The 19,394-nt window shown below is 37.1% G+C and overlaps 1 protein-coding gene across 1 annotated transcript; it reads right to left on the bottom strand.

Moving 5' to 3' along the window:
* Nucleotides 1-5,919: 5,919 nt before the first annotated feature.
* Nucleotides 5,920-18,321, bottom strand: LOC150075417 (DNA repair protein Ku80-like). Its single transcript, XM_090388481.1, has 4 exons — nucleotides 18,205-18,321; nucleotides 9,943-10,036; nucleotides 7,763-7,899; nucleotides 5,920-5,946 (listed from the first exon to the last, which is right to left on the bottom strand). The coding sequence occupies exons 1-4, from the start codon at nucleotides 18,289-18,291 to the stop codon at nucleotides 5,920-5,922; spliced, it is 345 nt and encodes a 114-aa protein (XP_090244607.1). The 5' UTR covers nucleotides 18,292-18,321.
* Nucleotides 18,322-19,394: the final 1,073 nt, after the last annotated feature.

Below are 19,394 nucleotides of genomic sequence, written 5' to 3'. Positions count from 1 at the left end.
TCAACGTGCTGAACCCATTCAAGGCCTTATACACCTCAATCAGATCACCGAGCAGGTGATCTGATTGAGGTGTATAAGGCCTTGAATAATGCCTAGTTTCCAGCCACTGCAATTTGCAGAACTTAAGCCTCTCTTGGTAAGCGGATCCCTTTATTCCCCCTAACCAATCTTTTTGCCCTTCTCTGTACACGCTCAAGTAAATCTACATCCTTCCTAAAATGAGGCCTCCAGACCTGTACGCAGTACTCAAGGCGTGGCCTGACCATTGCCTTATACAGAGGGATAATCACCTCCTTTTCCCTGATAGCAAAATGCCTATATATCATTGACAAAACCCCATGACCTGCCCTGGCAGCCTGTCTGCATTGCTCAGACAACTTCATATCTGCCTGCACAATTACTCCCAGGTCTTTTTCATTTTCTACCACCTTAAGTGTAGTACCACACAATTGGCACGTTTCTCTGGGGTTACTTCTACCCATATGCAGTACTTTGCTATAAGATTACAATGATCCTCGTGTAGTGGGAAGTTTCAGTGGTGTTAGTGGATTACAAAAACATAATACAAAACTATCCAGGCATGTCCTGAAAGAGTACTTGGCGTCCCGCCTGCTTATGCGAGACACCAACCTCAAAGAGTTCATTTTCCTAGAAACCAGATAATAGTTCCAGGGCTACACCATACATTTCCGTGTGACTTAGGAGAAGTTTCCAATCTGTCTAAAGATAATGGAGGAGTATGTTATTTGCTCGTTTGTATAGATGCATTTTCAAGATACACCTGGGTGAGAACACTTAGAAATGAAACTTCAAAGCAAATGGTAAAGCCCTTCAAATCACTTTTCAAAGAAGAAACGCCATCAAGGATCAAGGCAAAGAATTTACAAATAAAGATATAAGAGCATGATTTAAGTCTCTTAACATTAATTTCTATACTTCTAGGTCTGAAAAAAAGGCAGCCATAGCTGAACGTTTCATCCGAACTCTGAAAGAAAAAATATTTAAATGGATAACTTATACCGAAGTAGGAAATATGTGCACGTTCTTCCCGACATTGTAGCTACTTATAATCGAACACAGCATCGGACCACAGGGATGCCACCAGCCGATGTCGCATTGCATAAAGAAGAAGACGTCTACAGGAAATTGTACTTGAAAAACCCAAAGAACAGATTCTTAAATGTCAACTAGGGGATCGTGTCGTTCTAAGCACAGGTTCTCATCTTTTCCGCAAAGTATTTTGGGGTAGTTGGAGTCGTGAGGTGTTCACTGTATCCCAAGTATTGAAACGAAGGCAACCAGTTGTGTACAGAGTCAAGGGCAGGGCCGGTGAAACGATCGAGGGCACATTTTATGAGCAACAGCTATAACGTGTTAATCTCCATGACACATTGCCTGACGACGTCTATCTTATTGAAAAAGTACTCAAGGCACGACGTGTAGGAGGAGAGCGTCAATTACGTGTTAAGTGGTTAGTATATCCAGCGTCCTACAACTGTTGGGTTCCAGCTAAAGATGTTCTTCTTAACCCTACAAAGTAACGCGAGCGTGGATTTCCATCCCCACAATACACACTCTAATTTTACTTTTGTCTTGCCCGATGCAATAGCTCTGAGTGGTAAGGGGGAGGTTGCGTTTGCAGAAATCCATGTTTCTAATTCCTGGAATATTTCCGAATGCTGGGCTGAGCACACGTGCATCGCGTCTCATGGTGCAACCTTCGAGCATCTGTTGTAACATCATTTGAGCATCCATCTCGTACTCCATTGTTAATATTATGTCAAATAAATCTTTGCCACTAATTACTGTCTTGTGTCATTTCTGCTTCTTGTGCCTCTGCTACTACTTTCCCGTGACGTTTCCGGTTATGGGTTCCTATGCGATTCGCATTCCTTTAGACGTTACCTACCTCCCCTAAACGTTTGTACCAATATTTTTGAGACACCTTGTATATACATTTTTCATGTGTGGGCTCTGAAGAGTACATCTATATGTACGAGGGGTTTCCGAAAAGTAAGGTAACACATTTTTTCTCTCGATGATGTTTAATAATATGAAATTGAAATTACACCCCGAGAAATAAGCGAACATGCACTACTTCTCCACAGTCTCCAGTTTTGTTGATGCACTTGTCCCAATGATGGATCAGTTTATCAATACCAGTACTGAAGAAGTCCATGCCCACACGCAGTAACCAACATTGCATCGCCTGATGAACTTTCTCATACGTAGTGAAATGCTACCCCGAAAGGTGTTTTTTCAGAGGGCTGAACAAATGGAGGTATGAAGGCGCTAAGTCTGGGCTTTAAGGGAATGTGACAAAAGTTTCCCAACGAATATGGTGCAACCACTCACAAGTGGTGTGGCCAGTGTGCGGAGTTGCATTGTTGTGCAACAAATTTATATTGCTTGTCAGGAGTCGTGGTCATTTGCATCGAATAGTGGCTTTCAGTTTTTCCAACATTGCACAGTAAAGCTGTGCATTGATTGTTCCTCCCTTTGGCAAGGAATCCATCAACGCCTTGGCGATCCCAGAACACCGTGGCCGTGACTTTTCAGACACTGGGAAGTTTTGAATTTTTTGCGCCCAGGAGATTGTGAATGTTTCCAGGTCATGGAGTCTTGTTTGCTCTCCAGGGTAAAGTGATGAACCCACGTTTCGTCTGCTGTGACTATGTGAGCGAGAAAATCATCTCCTTCGTAGCTGTATCACAACAGGTTCTCAAGATACATCCCCATGCATTTTTCTTTGTCGTCCTCTGACAATTGTCGGGGCACCCAGAGGCTGCACACCTTTTGAAAGCGAAGGACATCATGAACAGGACTTACTCACGTTTTTTTTATTTATGCAATTTCATGCAGTTTCACTCGCCTGTTTTTAAGAATGATGCCCTTAATGGGCAAAATGTTGTCTTCTGCCTAGCTCGACAAAGGCCTGCCTGCCCGATGTCGATCTTTTAAACGTCAACAGGACCTTCTTTAAATTCATTGCACCAAAAACACACCTGCTTCTTTGTCATCACCTTTTCACCGTACATAGCAACCAGTTCACAGTGTTACTTGGTGAAGACCCTTTTGCTTGCAAAAAGCGAATAACTTCACGAACACCTGTTTTGGACCACACTCGCACGGTAGCTGCCATTTTGCAACTGGAATCTGCTGTGAGGCGACAGTACTGTAACAGTACACTGGCGGTCTTTTTGAATGTTATTAACGGGTCTATCTGTCCACCGCGTTTCATCTCATTCCTTTCACCATTATTAAGGAAAAAAATGTGTTACCTTACTTTTTGGAAACCCCTCGTATAAACATTACCCCACCACTGCTAATATACCATCTGACAGATACCACTTTTTAAAATTTTTATTTTGTAAATGAAATCAGATCCTCCGTGTACCTTTCCTCACCAGTATTTTCAATGATTATACAGTATTTTCTGCTTACATTTGAATTACCAGATATCGATTTCTTGTTTGATGTTTACGGATGCCAGGTGAGTAAAAGTGTCCTTGTACTCAACTCTCGGTCTTGTATGGCATCTGATGAGATGCTGCTGGCAAGGACAGTTTATTACCACAAGGCTTTAGTTTTGTAGATTCTTTATGTCAAATTCTGCTGGTGGATTGAGGTGTCTATTTTCTTGATGTATTCTCTATATTTAATATGCTCATTACATTCCCTTAGTTTGGTACTCATTTAAATTAAATTTCATGTCTTCTGCTGTAATGCACTGCATTAAATTTTATTCTACTACTACAAGATAATGAGTAGTTTGAATAAATTCAAGGAAGAACTAGAGAAATTCTTGTGGGGGGGGGGTAGTTTTTTTTATTTTTTTGACTGGTGCTCTATAAGCTTGCTTTCTTGCATCATTTGTCACTACAGTACTAATATCTGAATTCATACCTGGTTTGACTCTTTAGTTTTCGTTTTGGTTCCTGATTATATGATTCCTTCTTTATTCTGCCCAAATACTATATTATCTATGTTTGTTTAGCCAGATCTTCCTGCATGGATCCTGTAGTTTAATTAAGCTTTTGTGTGGCTCTTCCAGTATTTCCTTCGGTGCTCTGCTACTCCTTTTATGTCTCAGAGGTGTCCTGATTAATTTCTGTACTTTTGAACTTATTTACGTTTCTACCTACTTTGAGTGGATTTCTTAACCTTATTCCTTTCAGTATGTTTTTCTTTCCCTACATTCCTTTACAAATTCAACTTATAGTTTCACTTTCCATTTCATTGTTTTTTTTGCTCCATTTCCTTAATCCTGTCTTTAAAAGAGATATCTTCTTTGTGAGTTATTTCCACTAGGAGAATGATACCAATACAAAGCTGGCACCGTCCAGCCAGAAACCTAGCAAAATGGTTAGTTCTGTATTACATGATGTAGTCAGTATTTAAATTATGCATCATGGTACAGAAATGAAGTCTAATGGCTTTTAGTAGGATAAAAAAAAAAAAATATATATATATATATATAGAGTGATTCTCTACCAGTGTGACAAACTTTCAGGTGTAGGGGGCACAAAGACGAATCGGAATCACATAGCATTGCAGGGTCCGAAATGCCTTCGTCATGCGGTAGAGGACATTGAACGGGAGGTCGTGTGAACAGCGATCCCCCTGGAAGTCAGCATTTGTGAACCGGTTCCCGGGCAGTAGGATGGACGAGTATTCAAACGTTGAACTGGCCGACATGCACCTCGCGTATGGAGCTGCGGACTGTAATGGGCACGCCACTCTGTGCTTGAACCAGGAATGTTTCCCGCACAGGCGTGCTCCTCATCATACGATTTTCACATGTGTGAACAGGTTACGTGAGACTGGTTGTTTCACGAGAGGTACCATGAATCGAGAGCGAACGACGAGGATGCCAGAAAAAGAGGAGAATGTTCTACGTCTTGCAGAAGGCAATCCGAGTACGAGTACTCGAGCGATAGGCCAATGATTATTTCCCAATCCACTGTATGGAGGATACTGTCAACAAACCAAATGAGTTCATACCATCTGCAACGCGTCCAATCATTGGAGCCTGCAGATTATCCACTCCGGAGGACTTTTGTTACTTGGTTTCTTCAAAAGAAACGGTTCGCGAATGCTGAATTCCAGCGGGATCGCTGTTCACGCAACCTCCCGTTCAACGTCCTCTACCACATGACGAAGGCATTTCGGACCCTGCAATGCTATGTGATTCCGATTCGTCTTTGTGCCCCCTACACCTCCTGCAAGTTTGTCGCACTGGTAGTGAATCACCCTGTATATATAATCCTGATATTGGGACAATAAGTTTCTGACTAAAGTGAAAATTAAAATTTTTTCATTAAAGTTGGGTAGAAGTCTAAATCCAACTAATACTAAAACATAAAAAATACTCTGCTAAAGTGCAACATTCTTTCTTTAACCTAAGACCATTACTGAGCATACCTTTAAGTTTTAAAATGGTTAGGACTATCCCCAAAAAGGGTTGAGCTTCCCTCTTTATAGCATACCTGAAATTTCAGAGCACTGCTATAGTGATAGTCTAATTTGTGACTGTCTTATGGCCTGATAACATTATTATTCAGCAGAGCATATTACTATTAGCTATTTTATATTTTGCTATTAGCAGGATTTAAAATTAACACCTTTTCTCCAACTTATATTAACCAGATTATTTTAATTAAATCTTTGTACATATGAAAATAACAAAAGTAAGTCAGATAGCAGGCTTCTGGTTTAATTCGTATACAGTTATCTGATACTTCAAGCATAGTTGGAAGCCAATGAAGAAAAAGTCGGGATACACTGACCAACTAAATGTTTAAAATAGCTTTACTTTGAAGTCAGTATAATATTTTTAATTAATAGCTGTTTGTTCAAATAAATTCTGGTAAAACTACAGCCTAAACTGAAATGCCTAAAATTCATATTTGTCACGCATTATTCTGCTGTTACTGCTTCTATAAACTACATTTAAGAAATATAAGAAATGAAAAAGGAGGAAAAAATATGACTACTTTCAAGCAAAAGTACACTGTGGCAACAAGATAAAGTTTTTCTATTATGAGTTTTATTCACAGATGGTACTGCTATCCATAAAATTAAAAATAGTTGACAAAATGTAACTGAAAACAATAATTACAAACATTTCACGAGCATGAACAACATTTGAGCTGTAACTGAATTAAAAAACTATACATTAATGTCATATTTATAATGAATTTATTTAAATATTGCAACCCTTCCATATCAAATGCTTCTTTCTTTTCTTTATTATTCAAAAGTACAAAACAGGTAGTTACATCTGGGCCAGTTGGAACATAAAAGAAAAAGAAATTAAACAAGAAAAAAGTGAACATAGTGATATACCATTTAATTAACAAAATTATAGCAATCAACTATTGAATTTAAAAAAATATGTATTTTGTACTACTTAAGTATAATTCTGCTGGAAGTAATTTTAAATTTTTACACAAGTACCCCAGGGGCTCGACTCACCCAGGGTCCTGAGCTGGATACCATCATTCTTCTTTCTCATTCTTGGTGACTCCCTTTCTCTTCTCTCTCTCTCTCTCTCTCTCTCTCTCTCTCTCTCTCTCGGAGTAATTCAGAAATTTCTTTTTGGCTGGTGCAGCATAAGCCTCAGGTTTCCTTGCACCATATGGCTAATAATAATAATGATAAAATTCCACGTGGAGCACTTTTGCAATTATTAATCATATCTTTAATTTCACCTGATTTCATAGTATCGATAGCATTTTTTTAGTCTCTTAAAACAAAGAATGGGTAGAGACTGCTGACCTAGAGATTCTCCCAGCTACATATTATACAATTGAGGCAGTAAATCAAAAAGTAAGAAAAAAAGAAGTAAAAATACATCATTTTCAAACCCCACATTAACAGAAATTTAATTGTGGGTTTACCACTTTCAACCCAAATCCAAATGTGCATCTATGCAATGGAAGCATCCTGGTTCACTCCCAACAAAAGTTTAATGCTGTGCTGTTAGCAGGGAAGGTAACAGCAACTATCATAGCATTCTTCTTGTGCACTTTCAAGAGCATGCACGTACTACGACATTATACATCTCAATAAGAATTTAGAATCAATTCAGAGAAAATGGCCTGGGCTATTTGGGACATGGAATACCAGTTACATGACAATGCAGGGCCTTATACAGCATATGTGACCCAAGAAATCATTAGTGATTTGAGAGTGGGAATTTTTTGATCATCCTCCCTACAGCCGACCTTGCCCCCTAGTGATTTCCATCTGAGTGGTCAACTTAAAACAGATTGGGGGAACTGTTTTTCTGATGTGAATGATATACATTGCTAGTTAAGAAAGTAACTGACACTTTTCACAGCAGGTTTCCAGAATTTTATAGCGATGGGAGAATTGTGTGAACATTTTTCATGATTATTTTGAAAAAACTACAAAGTTCAGTCAGTATCCTACTTGCTTCTTTCCCCCCTCCTTGACTGGACTCTCTTCATAGTTGAAAATGTTTCATTTTCAAACTATGAAGAGAGGGCCAGCTAGTTATTTTCATCAAACAGAAAAGCAATGTGCCCAGTGAAGAATAGCAGGCAATAATAATTAGAATGTACACACTGAATGGAGCTATAATGAAAAGTTGCTAGTGTACTGTATATAGAATCATTATACAGTATACAGCACCTTTAAATTTTGCATTTCTATTATGCAAATCTATTATCTAAAATGGGAAATACGTGTTATATAAGAAAAATTCCAATGAAAATTTATCATCAAAGATACAAACCAAATCTTCTTCATCCTCTTTAATTTCTGACTCTTCTTCTTTAACCTCTTCTACTGGATCTAAGAGAAAATCATTAGCTTCTTGGACTGTGATGGCACTTTTGTTTAAATCTTCATGACTAATTAATGTAATTTTTTCTGAAAAAGAATCAACAGGGAATTAGTAATTGAATATTCATTTCTTTTCCATAGATTCATGTACAAGTTCTTAATACAATGTCCTAACTTATTAGAGGTAATGTTTCAATATCTGCATGCCTCAACAGGGAGGCACTCAGACATATGCAGATAATATGGAAAAGGTAGGCGACATCACAACATCATGATCACAGGTTCTTGTACAACATAAGTATCATTACAAATAGCAACATTCATGTATGAATCAACACAGACAGAATCTAGGATCTTCGATCAGCAGTTTCTATAAGAGAAAACAGGTAAAAAGAAGAACCAATCTGACTAGAAGATAGTACATTATGACCATAGTCATCTAGCCTAGGATGGGCACAAAAATTGGAAGGCAATATTGGTGGCAATCACCAAAATCTTGAACACTGGATTTCAATTACCATTACTGTTTCCACCAGTAATGGTAATTGAAGCACTGGAAACACATAATGTGGGAGACAAAAGAACCAACAGGGAATCAGTAACTGACTATTCATATTTCTTTTCCAAAAATTCATGCACAAGTTCTTAATACAATGTCCTACTAATTTATTAGAAGTAGTGTTTTGATATCTACATGCCTCCACATGGAGGCATGCAGATACCATGGGAAAGGTGGGCAACATCAGTGACATCACAAAACAAGTCATGATCACAGATTCTTGTGCAACATAAGTCCCATTACAGGTAGAAACATTCATGTATGAATCAACACAGACAGAATCTAGATTCTTCGATCAGCAGTTTCTGTGAAAGAAAACAGGCAACACGAAGAACCAGTCTGACTAGAAGATGGTACAGTATAACCATTGTCATCTGGCCTAAAATGGGTACGAAAATCGGAAGGCAACGCTGCAGGCAATCACCAAAACCTTCAACACTGAACATCAAGAATCTGTTTCCACCAGTAATGGTCAGTGGAGCACTGGAAACATGTCATGCAGACAAACTGTGGTTCTCATTGTTACAAAAGAGAGCTGAATAAAGCAATGGATCCCAAATGAATCCTACCCTGTGTGAAGGTTGGTGACGGTGGTAGTGTTCTCAACGTAGAGATCACATTCATGGTACAGCACAGGTCATCTTATTATTCTGGATGCCTTTCGTGGGCTTTATCCAGTGACCATGTGAGTTATGACAGATGCTGCATATCATCAGAGTGCTCTGCATATCATTTCTATATACTCTGCATTCTACAAGCTGAGTAGATGTACTCAAGATTTTTCTTTGGTAGGGGATGAGGGTCAGAGCTGTTGCTTTGACATAAAAATAATTACTTTTATTTTTAGTTTGATTGAATTTTTTTGAAGGAGCTGGAGCCCAGCATTCACCACAATGGGTGTGACCTCGGGACTATGGCATTATACTTGCACAGTGACAGACTCTTTTAAGATAATGCCACAGAGCACAAATGGTAATGGTATGCAGAGCACCCCAGCAATGTGCAGCATCTGCCATAGCTACAGTTTCCAGACATGAATCCTGTTGAGAATTTGCAGAGCATCTGGAACAACACATCCAAGATAGGCCTCAACAACCAACAGATCTAAAACTCATTCTTGAACAGGAAGACAATAATTAACAATTAATAGAATAGTTACCTGTTTTAATAATTACCTGTGAATACTTAACTCAATATATGCCATGGAGGATTGCCATTAAACACAGATCTACATGCTACTAGAAACATCCTCTTAAAATTTTGAGCAGTGTATTAATTTTCATATCAAATGATTATGTACTAAATATTTTATAAGTGGCTTGAATTTATAAATCATATTCAGGACCGAGTCTTTTGGAAACAAAAATTCTTTTTAAAAATATTTCAAAGAATTTTTATTATCTCTAACAGATACAACATCATAAATTTGAATCATGTGGATTCAAACACCCTGTGTGTTTGAATCCACATGATTCAAAATTATCTATATTATTTCAGTTTGGAATAAACAGGTAATTATTTTTACCTTTAAATTAGATTTTCTATGTATGAAATTATAAATGTATACATACCAGTTACAATTTCTTGCCACAACTTATTTTTTTGTCCAGTCAGGGCACTTTTAAAATCCTTCATGAAAGTATTGTAGTGTGATGCTTCTTCTTTCTGTTGATAATAAAAGTGCTCAGCTTTTAGTCTATATTATAAATTTCATGAAGAGTACAAAATCAAGCCATACACAAATTTAATTAATTGCTTTAAGCTTCTGACTAGATGGTTCCTATCAATTTACATGCATATTAATTGGGCACTGTTGGATAGCTTTTTAATAAACTGTCTACCTCTTGGCTAGATTTCACTCAGGGTAAACATTTAAAATGAAGTCATATATTGATAACATCCATAGATTTGTGATATTAGAAAACAATGAATTCTATTATTTTCAGGTTCATTAACGAAAGTGGCTAATTTTAGGAAGTGACTTCGCATCTTAATATTCTTTTATTTCAAAGGTTTTTCTTTCTTTTTTTTTTTTTTTTTTTGAAAATTACTGCCGATTTAAGCTGGGAATTCAGAAATTACATTAATCCAAATTTAAACACTGCAATATTATATATGTTTTAATTGAGACAATTTTTCTTTTCTTTTTTTCTCTCTCTCACTCTTTTTTTTTTTTCCCTCCCAATTAGTGTTATCATTAAGAATTGGTATGACACTAAAGAATCTGATTATACCAATGTTGTAACATAAATGAATAAATGATATCATAAGAATGAAAAGGTCCGTGTAATGGAAGCATTTTCTGTTTATCAAAATTTTGCTTAATTAATCATTCTCAATTAACTTACATAAAGGGTTATATAAGGAATTAATCTTCTTATCATTGGAAAAAATAATGATATCAAAGCTGAGCAAAGTATTTTTTTAAGAGATCTGCTAATCATGTAAAGTAGAACAAATGCCTTTACTAGTACACCATTAGGGATTTGGATTTGGTTAGGGATTTGGTATTGTGTGTATGCTACTAATTTTCATAAGTTAATGTATATTTATCAGATCTATCAGTTACGAAATTAGAGTCATGAATACAGCAAGATTAGGTATGATGGAGAGGGCTGTCAGTCCAATCAGTTGAAAAATTTCTTCATTTGCAAGGCAAAGAAGAAAACAAATCCACGAAGAGATGAAAGCTGTATATGGGAAGAGGTGTCCATCATATGAGACTGTAAAAAATTGGAAAAGACAGTTTGTGTGTGGGTGAAGCAGTGTGCACAATGACCCATCTCAGCTATAAATCCTGCCATTGTGGCTACTAAAGTAGAACAGATAGTCCTTGAAGACAGACATGTCACTATAAATTTTAAGCAAATGAAGTGAACATCAGCCGTTGATCTGTTTTCACTGTAATGCATGAGTTTCTGCATATGTCTAAGGTGATTGCCTGCTGGATTCGAAGATTGTTGACACCTTCTCAAAGGCTCCACAGGAAAGGATGTTCTGCACAATTGTAAATAAGTAAAGAGAATGTTGATTTTTTTTTGACTGAACTGTGATGAGAGATGAATACTGGGTACATCCCTATGATACAGAAACAAAACAGATGAGGAAACAATAATGTTCACTAATCTACAAAAATAAAGTTAAGGTTCAATTGTCTGCCAACAAGGACAAGTGGTCAGTCTTTTGGGACTCTAAAGATATCATCCTTACATACTACCTCCAAAAAGAATAGCATCACCAGGGAATACTACAGAAACCTCCAGGAAAAGTTAAGAGAGTCTATCAAGTTTAAGAGAAATGGGAAGTTATCCAAAGATATCTGCCTCCCTAGCTGACAATGCTCCTGCTCACAAACCTATTCTCACAGTGGATTTTGTATTCAGACATGGCTTTGAAAATCTGCAGCACTCACCTTATTCTCCTACCCATTCATCTTAAGGCTTCTTTCTCTTCCCTAAAATGAAGAAACCATTACAGGGCCACAACTTTCAGACTCATGAGGAGGTAATTAATGAAGCCTGGTTTTCTGCTCAAAGTGAATTCTATTCAAGAGGCCTGAAAAAGCTTATCCCCAGATGGATGGATAAGCTCTAGAAAGTAGCTACATAGAAAAGCATGATACTGCCAGCCAAGTTCCAAATCTTTAATTCATATATTTCTAGATGAGGATAAATATTTATTGACCACCCTCATAAGGAAGGTAATAAAAAAAAAACCCCTGAAATTTCTTTCAAAAGCACCCATTCCCAAGGAATGCATGATCCATTACACATCCCATTATACATATTAAAATAAAGGCAAACCAATTTGTAGAAAATTTAAAATTTAATTGTATTGCTTCAGGTAAGAGGGATAATGGAATGATGACGACAAAAGGAGAAAAGAAAAAACAGAGAGGAACATTTTTGCTCCCTCCTTGTCTAATAGTTTGGAAAAGAAAACAATTAGAAGTGAAGAAAGAAAAAAAAAAAAAAAGAATATTAAGTAAAGATTAAAGTTTCTTACTTAGAAATCCAGGTGCATGACTACCTCCAGGACCTCAACTAAGAGGATCGGCAGTGGCACATCTGAATTTCTGAGTGAAACTTTGATCTCTCAATATTTGTTTTTATTTCCTTACTTGCAACTCCTTAAGGTTAAAAATAATTTCACAGAGCTTTATGCTTGCCCTTTGAAGAAGTTATTTGAAAAGTGACTGCCTTGCTTTGGATCAGCTTCACCTTTTCATCTGCTTTGTTAAATTTGAAATTTTCTATGAACTGGTTCACCTTTGGTTTATTTTGTATAACAGGAAAGTTTTATGGGCCCTGCTTTCCTTGAGATGAGTGTTACCCTAGAAAGAAATTTCAGGTATGATTTGTTCTTTCTTCTATCTTTTTAGATTTTAATGTTTCCTAGGTCATTACTTAATGATATGATTTGTATTAGTATTTATGAACGGTGGTGTATGCAGAATGGCATAAAGGCATTTGTTTACATGTCTAGTGGGTTTTGAAGCAGACGCTTTTCTGGGCTTTGAAATCACATTTTAAAAGTTTTTGAAACAATGGCATTTTCTATAAAATCATGTCTGTATGTCAAAAATAATTTGAAAATGGGGGAAATTTAATTACCTTTTACTAAATAGAACAAAATATACAGTCAAATAACTTATACTTCAGTTGTATGTATTCATGTATAAAACTTAATTCAAGTAGTTCCTTTATTTTTAATATTAAAAACACAATACCATATTTAATCAAATACCACAAATTCCCAAATAAGATTGGTGCCCATTTTGAAAGATAAATTTAAAATGAGAGTTGAGTAAGCAGCATTTTTAAAATGTTATAGTGGAATTTTTTGCTAATATAATTTATTACATTCACTTTTTTTTTCTCGACAATTGTCTGACACCAATTTTAAAATAAAAACACACAGGTGTTTAATCACATCTCCAATATAGTATACTAACTCTGAAAACATATAGTATTCATAAAAACACAACCACTTTGCCCTGCTTCTCTTGCAGGTAGTGTTACTTCTCACTTTTTCTATTCTTCCACATGGCCTGAGTTGAATTTCCAGCTCAGGCCTGAGTTCAAATTCCTGAAAAAGGCCTCAGTTGAATTTCCACTGTCAGCCAACGTTGAAAAATACTTCCCACCAGGACAGGATTAACTGGTTCCTTTATGGACCTTTTACAGGACTGATTTTTAAGTAACTTTTATGGACCTTTTAAGTTGACAGTTATGCTGTTTTTTCTGTGAACTCAGGTTTTTAATACCCTGAAATAGGCTTTTTGATATTAGCATTAGCAAAGGCACATGATGCAAGAAAGCAAGCTTATATAGCATCAGCCACAAAAAAAAAAAAATAAAAACACCCTTATTTCACCCATCTACTTCCAAATGTTTATCAAGTTCTCCCTTGAATCTATTTAAGCTAGAAACTTCTACAACGACAGATGGAAGTTTGTTCCAGCAATCAACCACCCGCTGGCTAAAGGCAAACTTCTGCACATCTATCCTACAGCCGTCTTTCCCCAATTTGAATTTATGCCCTCTCAGGTGATTATGCTGAGCAAGAGGAAGAATCCCATTAGCATTAGTAGAGGCATTTGATGCAAGAAAGCAAGCTAATGCAGCATCAGCCAAAAAAAAAAAAAAAAAAAACCCACTTCCACTTCACCCTCTGTTCGTTCAAAATACCTGTCCAGCTGAGCCTTAAACTTATTTAGGCTATCAACCTCCACCACAAGGGATGGCAGTCTGTTCCACCAACCAACCACCCGCTGGCTAAAGGCAAATTTCCGCACGTCTATCCTACATCTGTCTTTTCTCAATTTGAATTTATGCCCTCTCAGGTGATTTTTCTGAGCTAGAGGAAGAATCCCATCAGCATTGAGCATGCTTAAACCATTCAAGGCTTTATACACCTCTATCAGATCACCTCGCTGGTGCCTAGTCTCCAGACACTGTAATTTGCAAAACTTAAGCCTTTCTTCGTAAGAGCACCCCTTTGTTCCATTCACTAATCTTGTTGCCCTTCTCTGTACTCGTTCCAGCAGCTCTACATCCTTCTTGAAATGAGGCCTCCAGACCATCTGGAGGCCTCATTGCATTGAGCATGTTCATACCATTCAAGACTTTATGCACCTCAATCAGATCACCTCACAGGTGCCTAGTCTCCAGACACTGTAATTTGCAAAACTTAAGCCTTTCTTCGTAAGAGCAACCCTTTGTTCCATTCACTAATCTTGTTTCCCTTCTCTGTACTCGTTCCAACAGCTCTACATCCTTCTTAAAATGAGGCCACCAGACCTGTATACAGTATTCAAGGTGTGGTCTGACCATTGCCTTATACAAGGGAATAATCACCACCTTATCCCTGCTAGAAAAATTCCTGTATATCATTGACAAGACAACATGAACTACTCTTGCAGACTGTCTGCACTGCTCAGAAAACTTTATATCTGCCTGCACGATTACCCCCAGGTCCTTTTAATTCTCTTCCACTGTCAGTGTGGTACCACACAGTTGATACGTTACTCTGGGATTACTGCTTCCCATATGTAGTAATTTACATCTGTCAATGTTAAACTTCATTTGCCACCTCTCAGCCCATCTGCTCAACTTTTCTAGATCCTGTTGCAGCAGTGTACTGTCATTAACAACCCTGCCAACCTTTATATCGTCTGCAAACTTGGACATTAAGCCTGATATACCATCATCAATATCATTTATAAATACAGAAAACAACAATAGACCCAACACTGAATCCTGAGGGACTCCACTAATAACATTAGTCCACGAAGAGCAGTGTCCATTGATTACCACTCTCTGTCTTCTCCCACTCAACCATCCCTTTATCCATAGCAGCAATTTGCCTCCAATGCCACATTGCTTCAATTTGTGCAACAGTATCAAAGGCTTTTCTAAGATCCAAATATATGATATCAAAGTTATTCTTTGCATCCAGTTCCTTTGTGACTACATCATAGTATCCAATCAAATTAGTTAGACAAGACTACCCCTTAACAAACCCATGCTGTGTCCGAGCTATAACTGAGGTCGTGTCTAGATGATCCTGCAATGCTTCTTTAACATGCCTCCATTAATTTCCCTGGAACAGAAGTTAAACTAACAGGTCCGTAATTACTTGTTGTTGTTGTTGTTATTTGGTTTTTAGGAGCATTAGCAACTAAGGCCATATTGCTCCGTGAATATGCGGTGGTCATTCCTGACCTTTCCGCATCCTCCGTATTTGGTGGTGACGGGCTCGAACCCCGGTCTAATCAAGAAGCGTGTGCTACGCACTGCTGCTCCTTCCCACCTGGCTACGGAGGCGCCTGTAATTACTTGTGTCTCCCTTTGATCCTCCTTTGTGGATTGGGGTCACATTTGCACATCTCCAGTCCATAGGTTCCCCTGAGTCCAGGGAAGCTCTCATAATTAAGGCTAAGGGTTTGCTTACTTCCTTTGTTGCCTCCTTTAATATAACTGGATAAATTCCATCCACCCCAGGTGCCTTTCTTGTGTTTATCTTCAACAATTTCTCCTCCAATTTAATCTCAGTTATTACAAGATTATCTAGCTTACTGCCAGAGTTGGATACACCTCTGGCATTCCCCTCACTGAATAACTCCTCATGTGTAAATGTTGATGCAAAATATATATATCATTTAGTTTGTTAGTTACCTGAGCAGGGTCATCAACAGTTGAACCATCGATATCAAGTGGACCAATCTGATTCATCCCCTTCCTTCTAGAGTTTACATAAGTAAAGGACTCTTTGCTGTTTTCCTTTGCATCCTTTGCCAAAGGTTTCTCGTAATCTGCCTTCACCTGCCTAACCTCCTTTGTAACTTGGTTACAGACCAGCTTATATCTATCATAGGTTTCTGTGTCACATGTTAATTTGTATGTATCCCATGCATTTTTCTTCTCTTTCACATGTCTAATTAGTTCATCTGACATCCATTTAGGCCTAAATCTTGAACAGTATTTCTCTGTTGGTATGAAAAACCTAATAGCTTCCCATTTTGAATTTGCTGTTGGTAACATCATCAGTTGGTTCCACCATATAGAATTTAAATACTGTCTCAGACAACTGTAGTCACCTTTATGAAAGCAAAAACCCTTTCCGTTACCCTTGAAGGTAGTTACCTCTTTGAGTAAATCCCACTTCAGCACACTGTGATCACTGCCACCTAGTGGTTCCTTTATCTGCAGATTCTTGATGCATGAAGAATCATTACTGATAATCAGATCAAGAGTATTACATGCTGCTGTAGAAAACAATCATCCAATAAATCAACAAAAGCCTTGCTAGTGTGTGAGTGACCAACCCACAAATTCCAGTCAATATCCGGGAAATTAAAATCCCCCATTATAAGACACTCTAATTTACCGATAGTTTTTTTTTTGCGCTGCATTGTCAACTTAGGCCACAATGAGCCAAATCAACCTGAAACCATGTTGATTTGGCTCATTTTGTATCCTTATTGTGTATTTTAAATAGGTGTCAGGTTATCCTGTTTAAAAACAGGATAAGTTGACACTTTCCAGCCTTAGTTGCCTCTGTGCTAACTCTAGACAATACAAATTAACCCATAGAAGTGTAAAATTATTTGTTGGGGAAAAAAGTGCTAAAACCACTACCACATTACAACATTACTTCCTCCATCTGGAAAAAAAAAAAATCTCTGATGCAACTTGCACTTTTATATACTGCACCATTACAAGGGATGAAGCATGCTGATGCAATCTGGTGAAAGGAAAATCATCTCAGTGTGCCTTAACTCTACATTCAGGTGTGCAAAACAATATTTCTTCAGGATCTTGTTTCTCAGTTATATTAAAAGAATGTAGCAATGCCTCATCATCTTTCATTATCTGACACAAATGTTTGATGTAATTTCAGGGTATCACCTGAAATGCTGATTCTACTAATGCATAAGGATGATTAAATTTTCATGCTCAGCTACTGTCATGTGAGAACTAAAGCAGAGGAATGTGCTGCCAAACTACTGCTGACACGTTGCATTTTATTTTGATTTTTCAATCTTTATCAAAATATTAATTTAATTTTAATTAAAATATTAATGTTATACACTAGGGAGTTTTAATGAAATTTTTTCAGAAAAAAAAAATGTGAGCATGGTATCTGGATTTTGGTATTGTGTTTGCAATTTAATATAAATATAATTTTCTATTAAAATCAAAGTCAATAAATTTCATAATTATAGGCACTGTTTCCATCATGTCCTGTATCATTTACTGAAATAGTGAATATGTAACCAAAAACGTTACATTAATGCATGATGAGAATGGTAAAAGTGTGGCAACATAATCCACTGATATCAACAGTTTCTGTAACTACAGCAACATCTCATTATACATTGCATTTCTTCTATGTGAACAATGCATCATTGAATAAATATGAATATGAGACAAACAAACACTAATGTAATGTGTGATGGGAACAATAATTATACTTAATTATAATTAATTAAAAATTAAAATTTGATAATTTTTAATAAATTTTAATTTGGGTATTTTCCCATGAATGGAGCAAGTCATGTTTTTCTAAAATATATATGTTGGTTTTGTTTAAAATAAAGATGTGAAACAATATTAATATAATGAAGAATCCTTTCGAAATTAATATTAATTCCAAAAGAATTTTCTTAATGTATAAAACAACTTTACTTCTCTTATATAACAGATTCCAGAAAACAATGTGCATCTATGTCTACAAGTAATCTATGTATATCTATGTCTGCAAGTAATATCTATGTCTGCAAGTAATATCAGCATTTTTCAATTAAAGACAGGCAAATTATACAATACCTTCACAGATTCATCACGATATGCTTTGAGACAACCCAAAATTTTGGGGTGTGTGGCTTCTCCTAAAGGGTCTACCAGAAGTTTCATTATAACTGTCTGCAACTGAGTACATACTGCAAGTTAAAGAATATCAAATCAATATACAAGGACTAATAGATTAACAGTAGCCACTGGCAGAGGTGAAAGTGATTCTTGCACTGCTTCTATTGGAATGAGCCGCAGCCTGGAAAATAAGATGCAGGATATTTCAGAGACTGCTGGGAATCATTGGGGTACAAGTAAACACATGGGTTGTGTTAGGGTAGCTAAGAAAAAGAACAGGTGCATGTATACTTGTGTGTACACCAATGCTAGGAGTTTAGTAAATAAATTTGATGAATTTGAGGTATTGCTCAAAACATCAAAGGCAGATATTGTGGGGATTTCAGAGACGTGGTGTCACACAGATATAAGAAATGCAGAACTGGAATTTGGGGAGTACAATGTCTACAGAAAGGATAGACAGGATAGGAAGGGAGGAGGGGTTATGCTATTAGTTAAAAAACACATAAAATCCAAGGAAGTGAAGCCAGTCGACATCGCTGGACAGTGCAGTGTCGAGTCAGTTTGGTGTGACATAAGCATTGGGAGATCAAAATTGAGAGTAGGAGTGTGCTATAGGCCTAATGACTCTGATGAGTATAATAAGAAACTGTTCGGAGAAATAGAGTGGGCCAGTAAATCAGAGAGTCTTATAATGGGGGATTTTAATTTCCCAGATATTGACTGGAATTTGGGGGCTGGTCACTCACACAGTAGCAAGGCTTTTGTGGATTTATTGGATGATTGTTTTCTACATCAGCATGTTCGGGAGGCAACTAGAGGGAGTAATACTCTTGATTTGATTATCAGTAGTGATTCTTCATGCATTAAGAATCTGCAGATAAATGAACCACTTGGTGGCAGTGATCACAGTGTGCTGAAGTGGGAGTTACTCAAAGAGGTAACTACCATTAGGGGTAAAGGGAAGGGGTATTGCTTTCGTAAAGGCGACTACAATGGACTGAGACAGTATTTAAATTCTATACAGTGGGATCAACTGATGATATTGCCAACAGCAAATTCAAAATGGGAAGCATTCAAAGAACTTATCGTGGAAGTTACTAGGCTTTACATACCAACTAAGAAATATTGTTCAAGGTTTAGGCCTA

The sequence above is a fragment of the Mastigoproctus giganteus genome, chromosome 14, assembly GCF_048544385.1.
Source record: "Mastigoproctus giganteus isolate SK-2022 chromosome 14, ASM4854438v1, whole genome shotgun sequence".
NCBI lineage: Eukaryota > Metazoa > Arthropoda > Arachnida > Uropygi > Thelyphonidae > Mastigoproctus > Mastigoproctus giganteus.
This window is presented reverse-complemented; position numbering and strand designations above follow the sequence as displayed.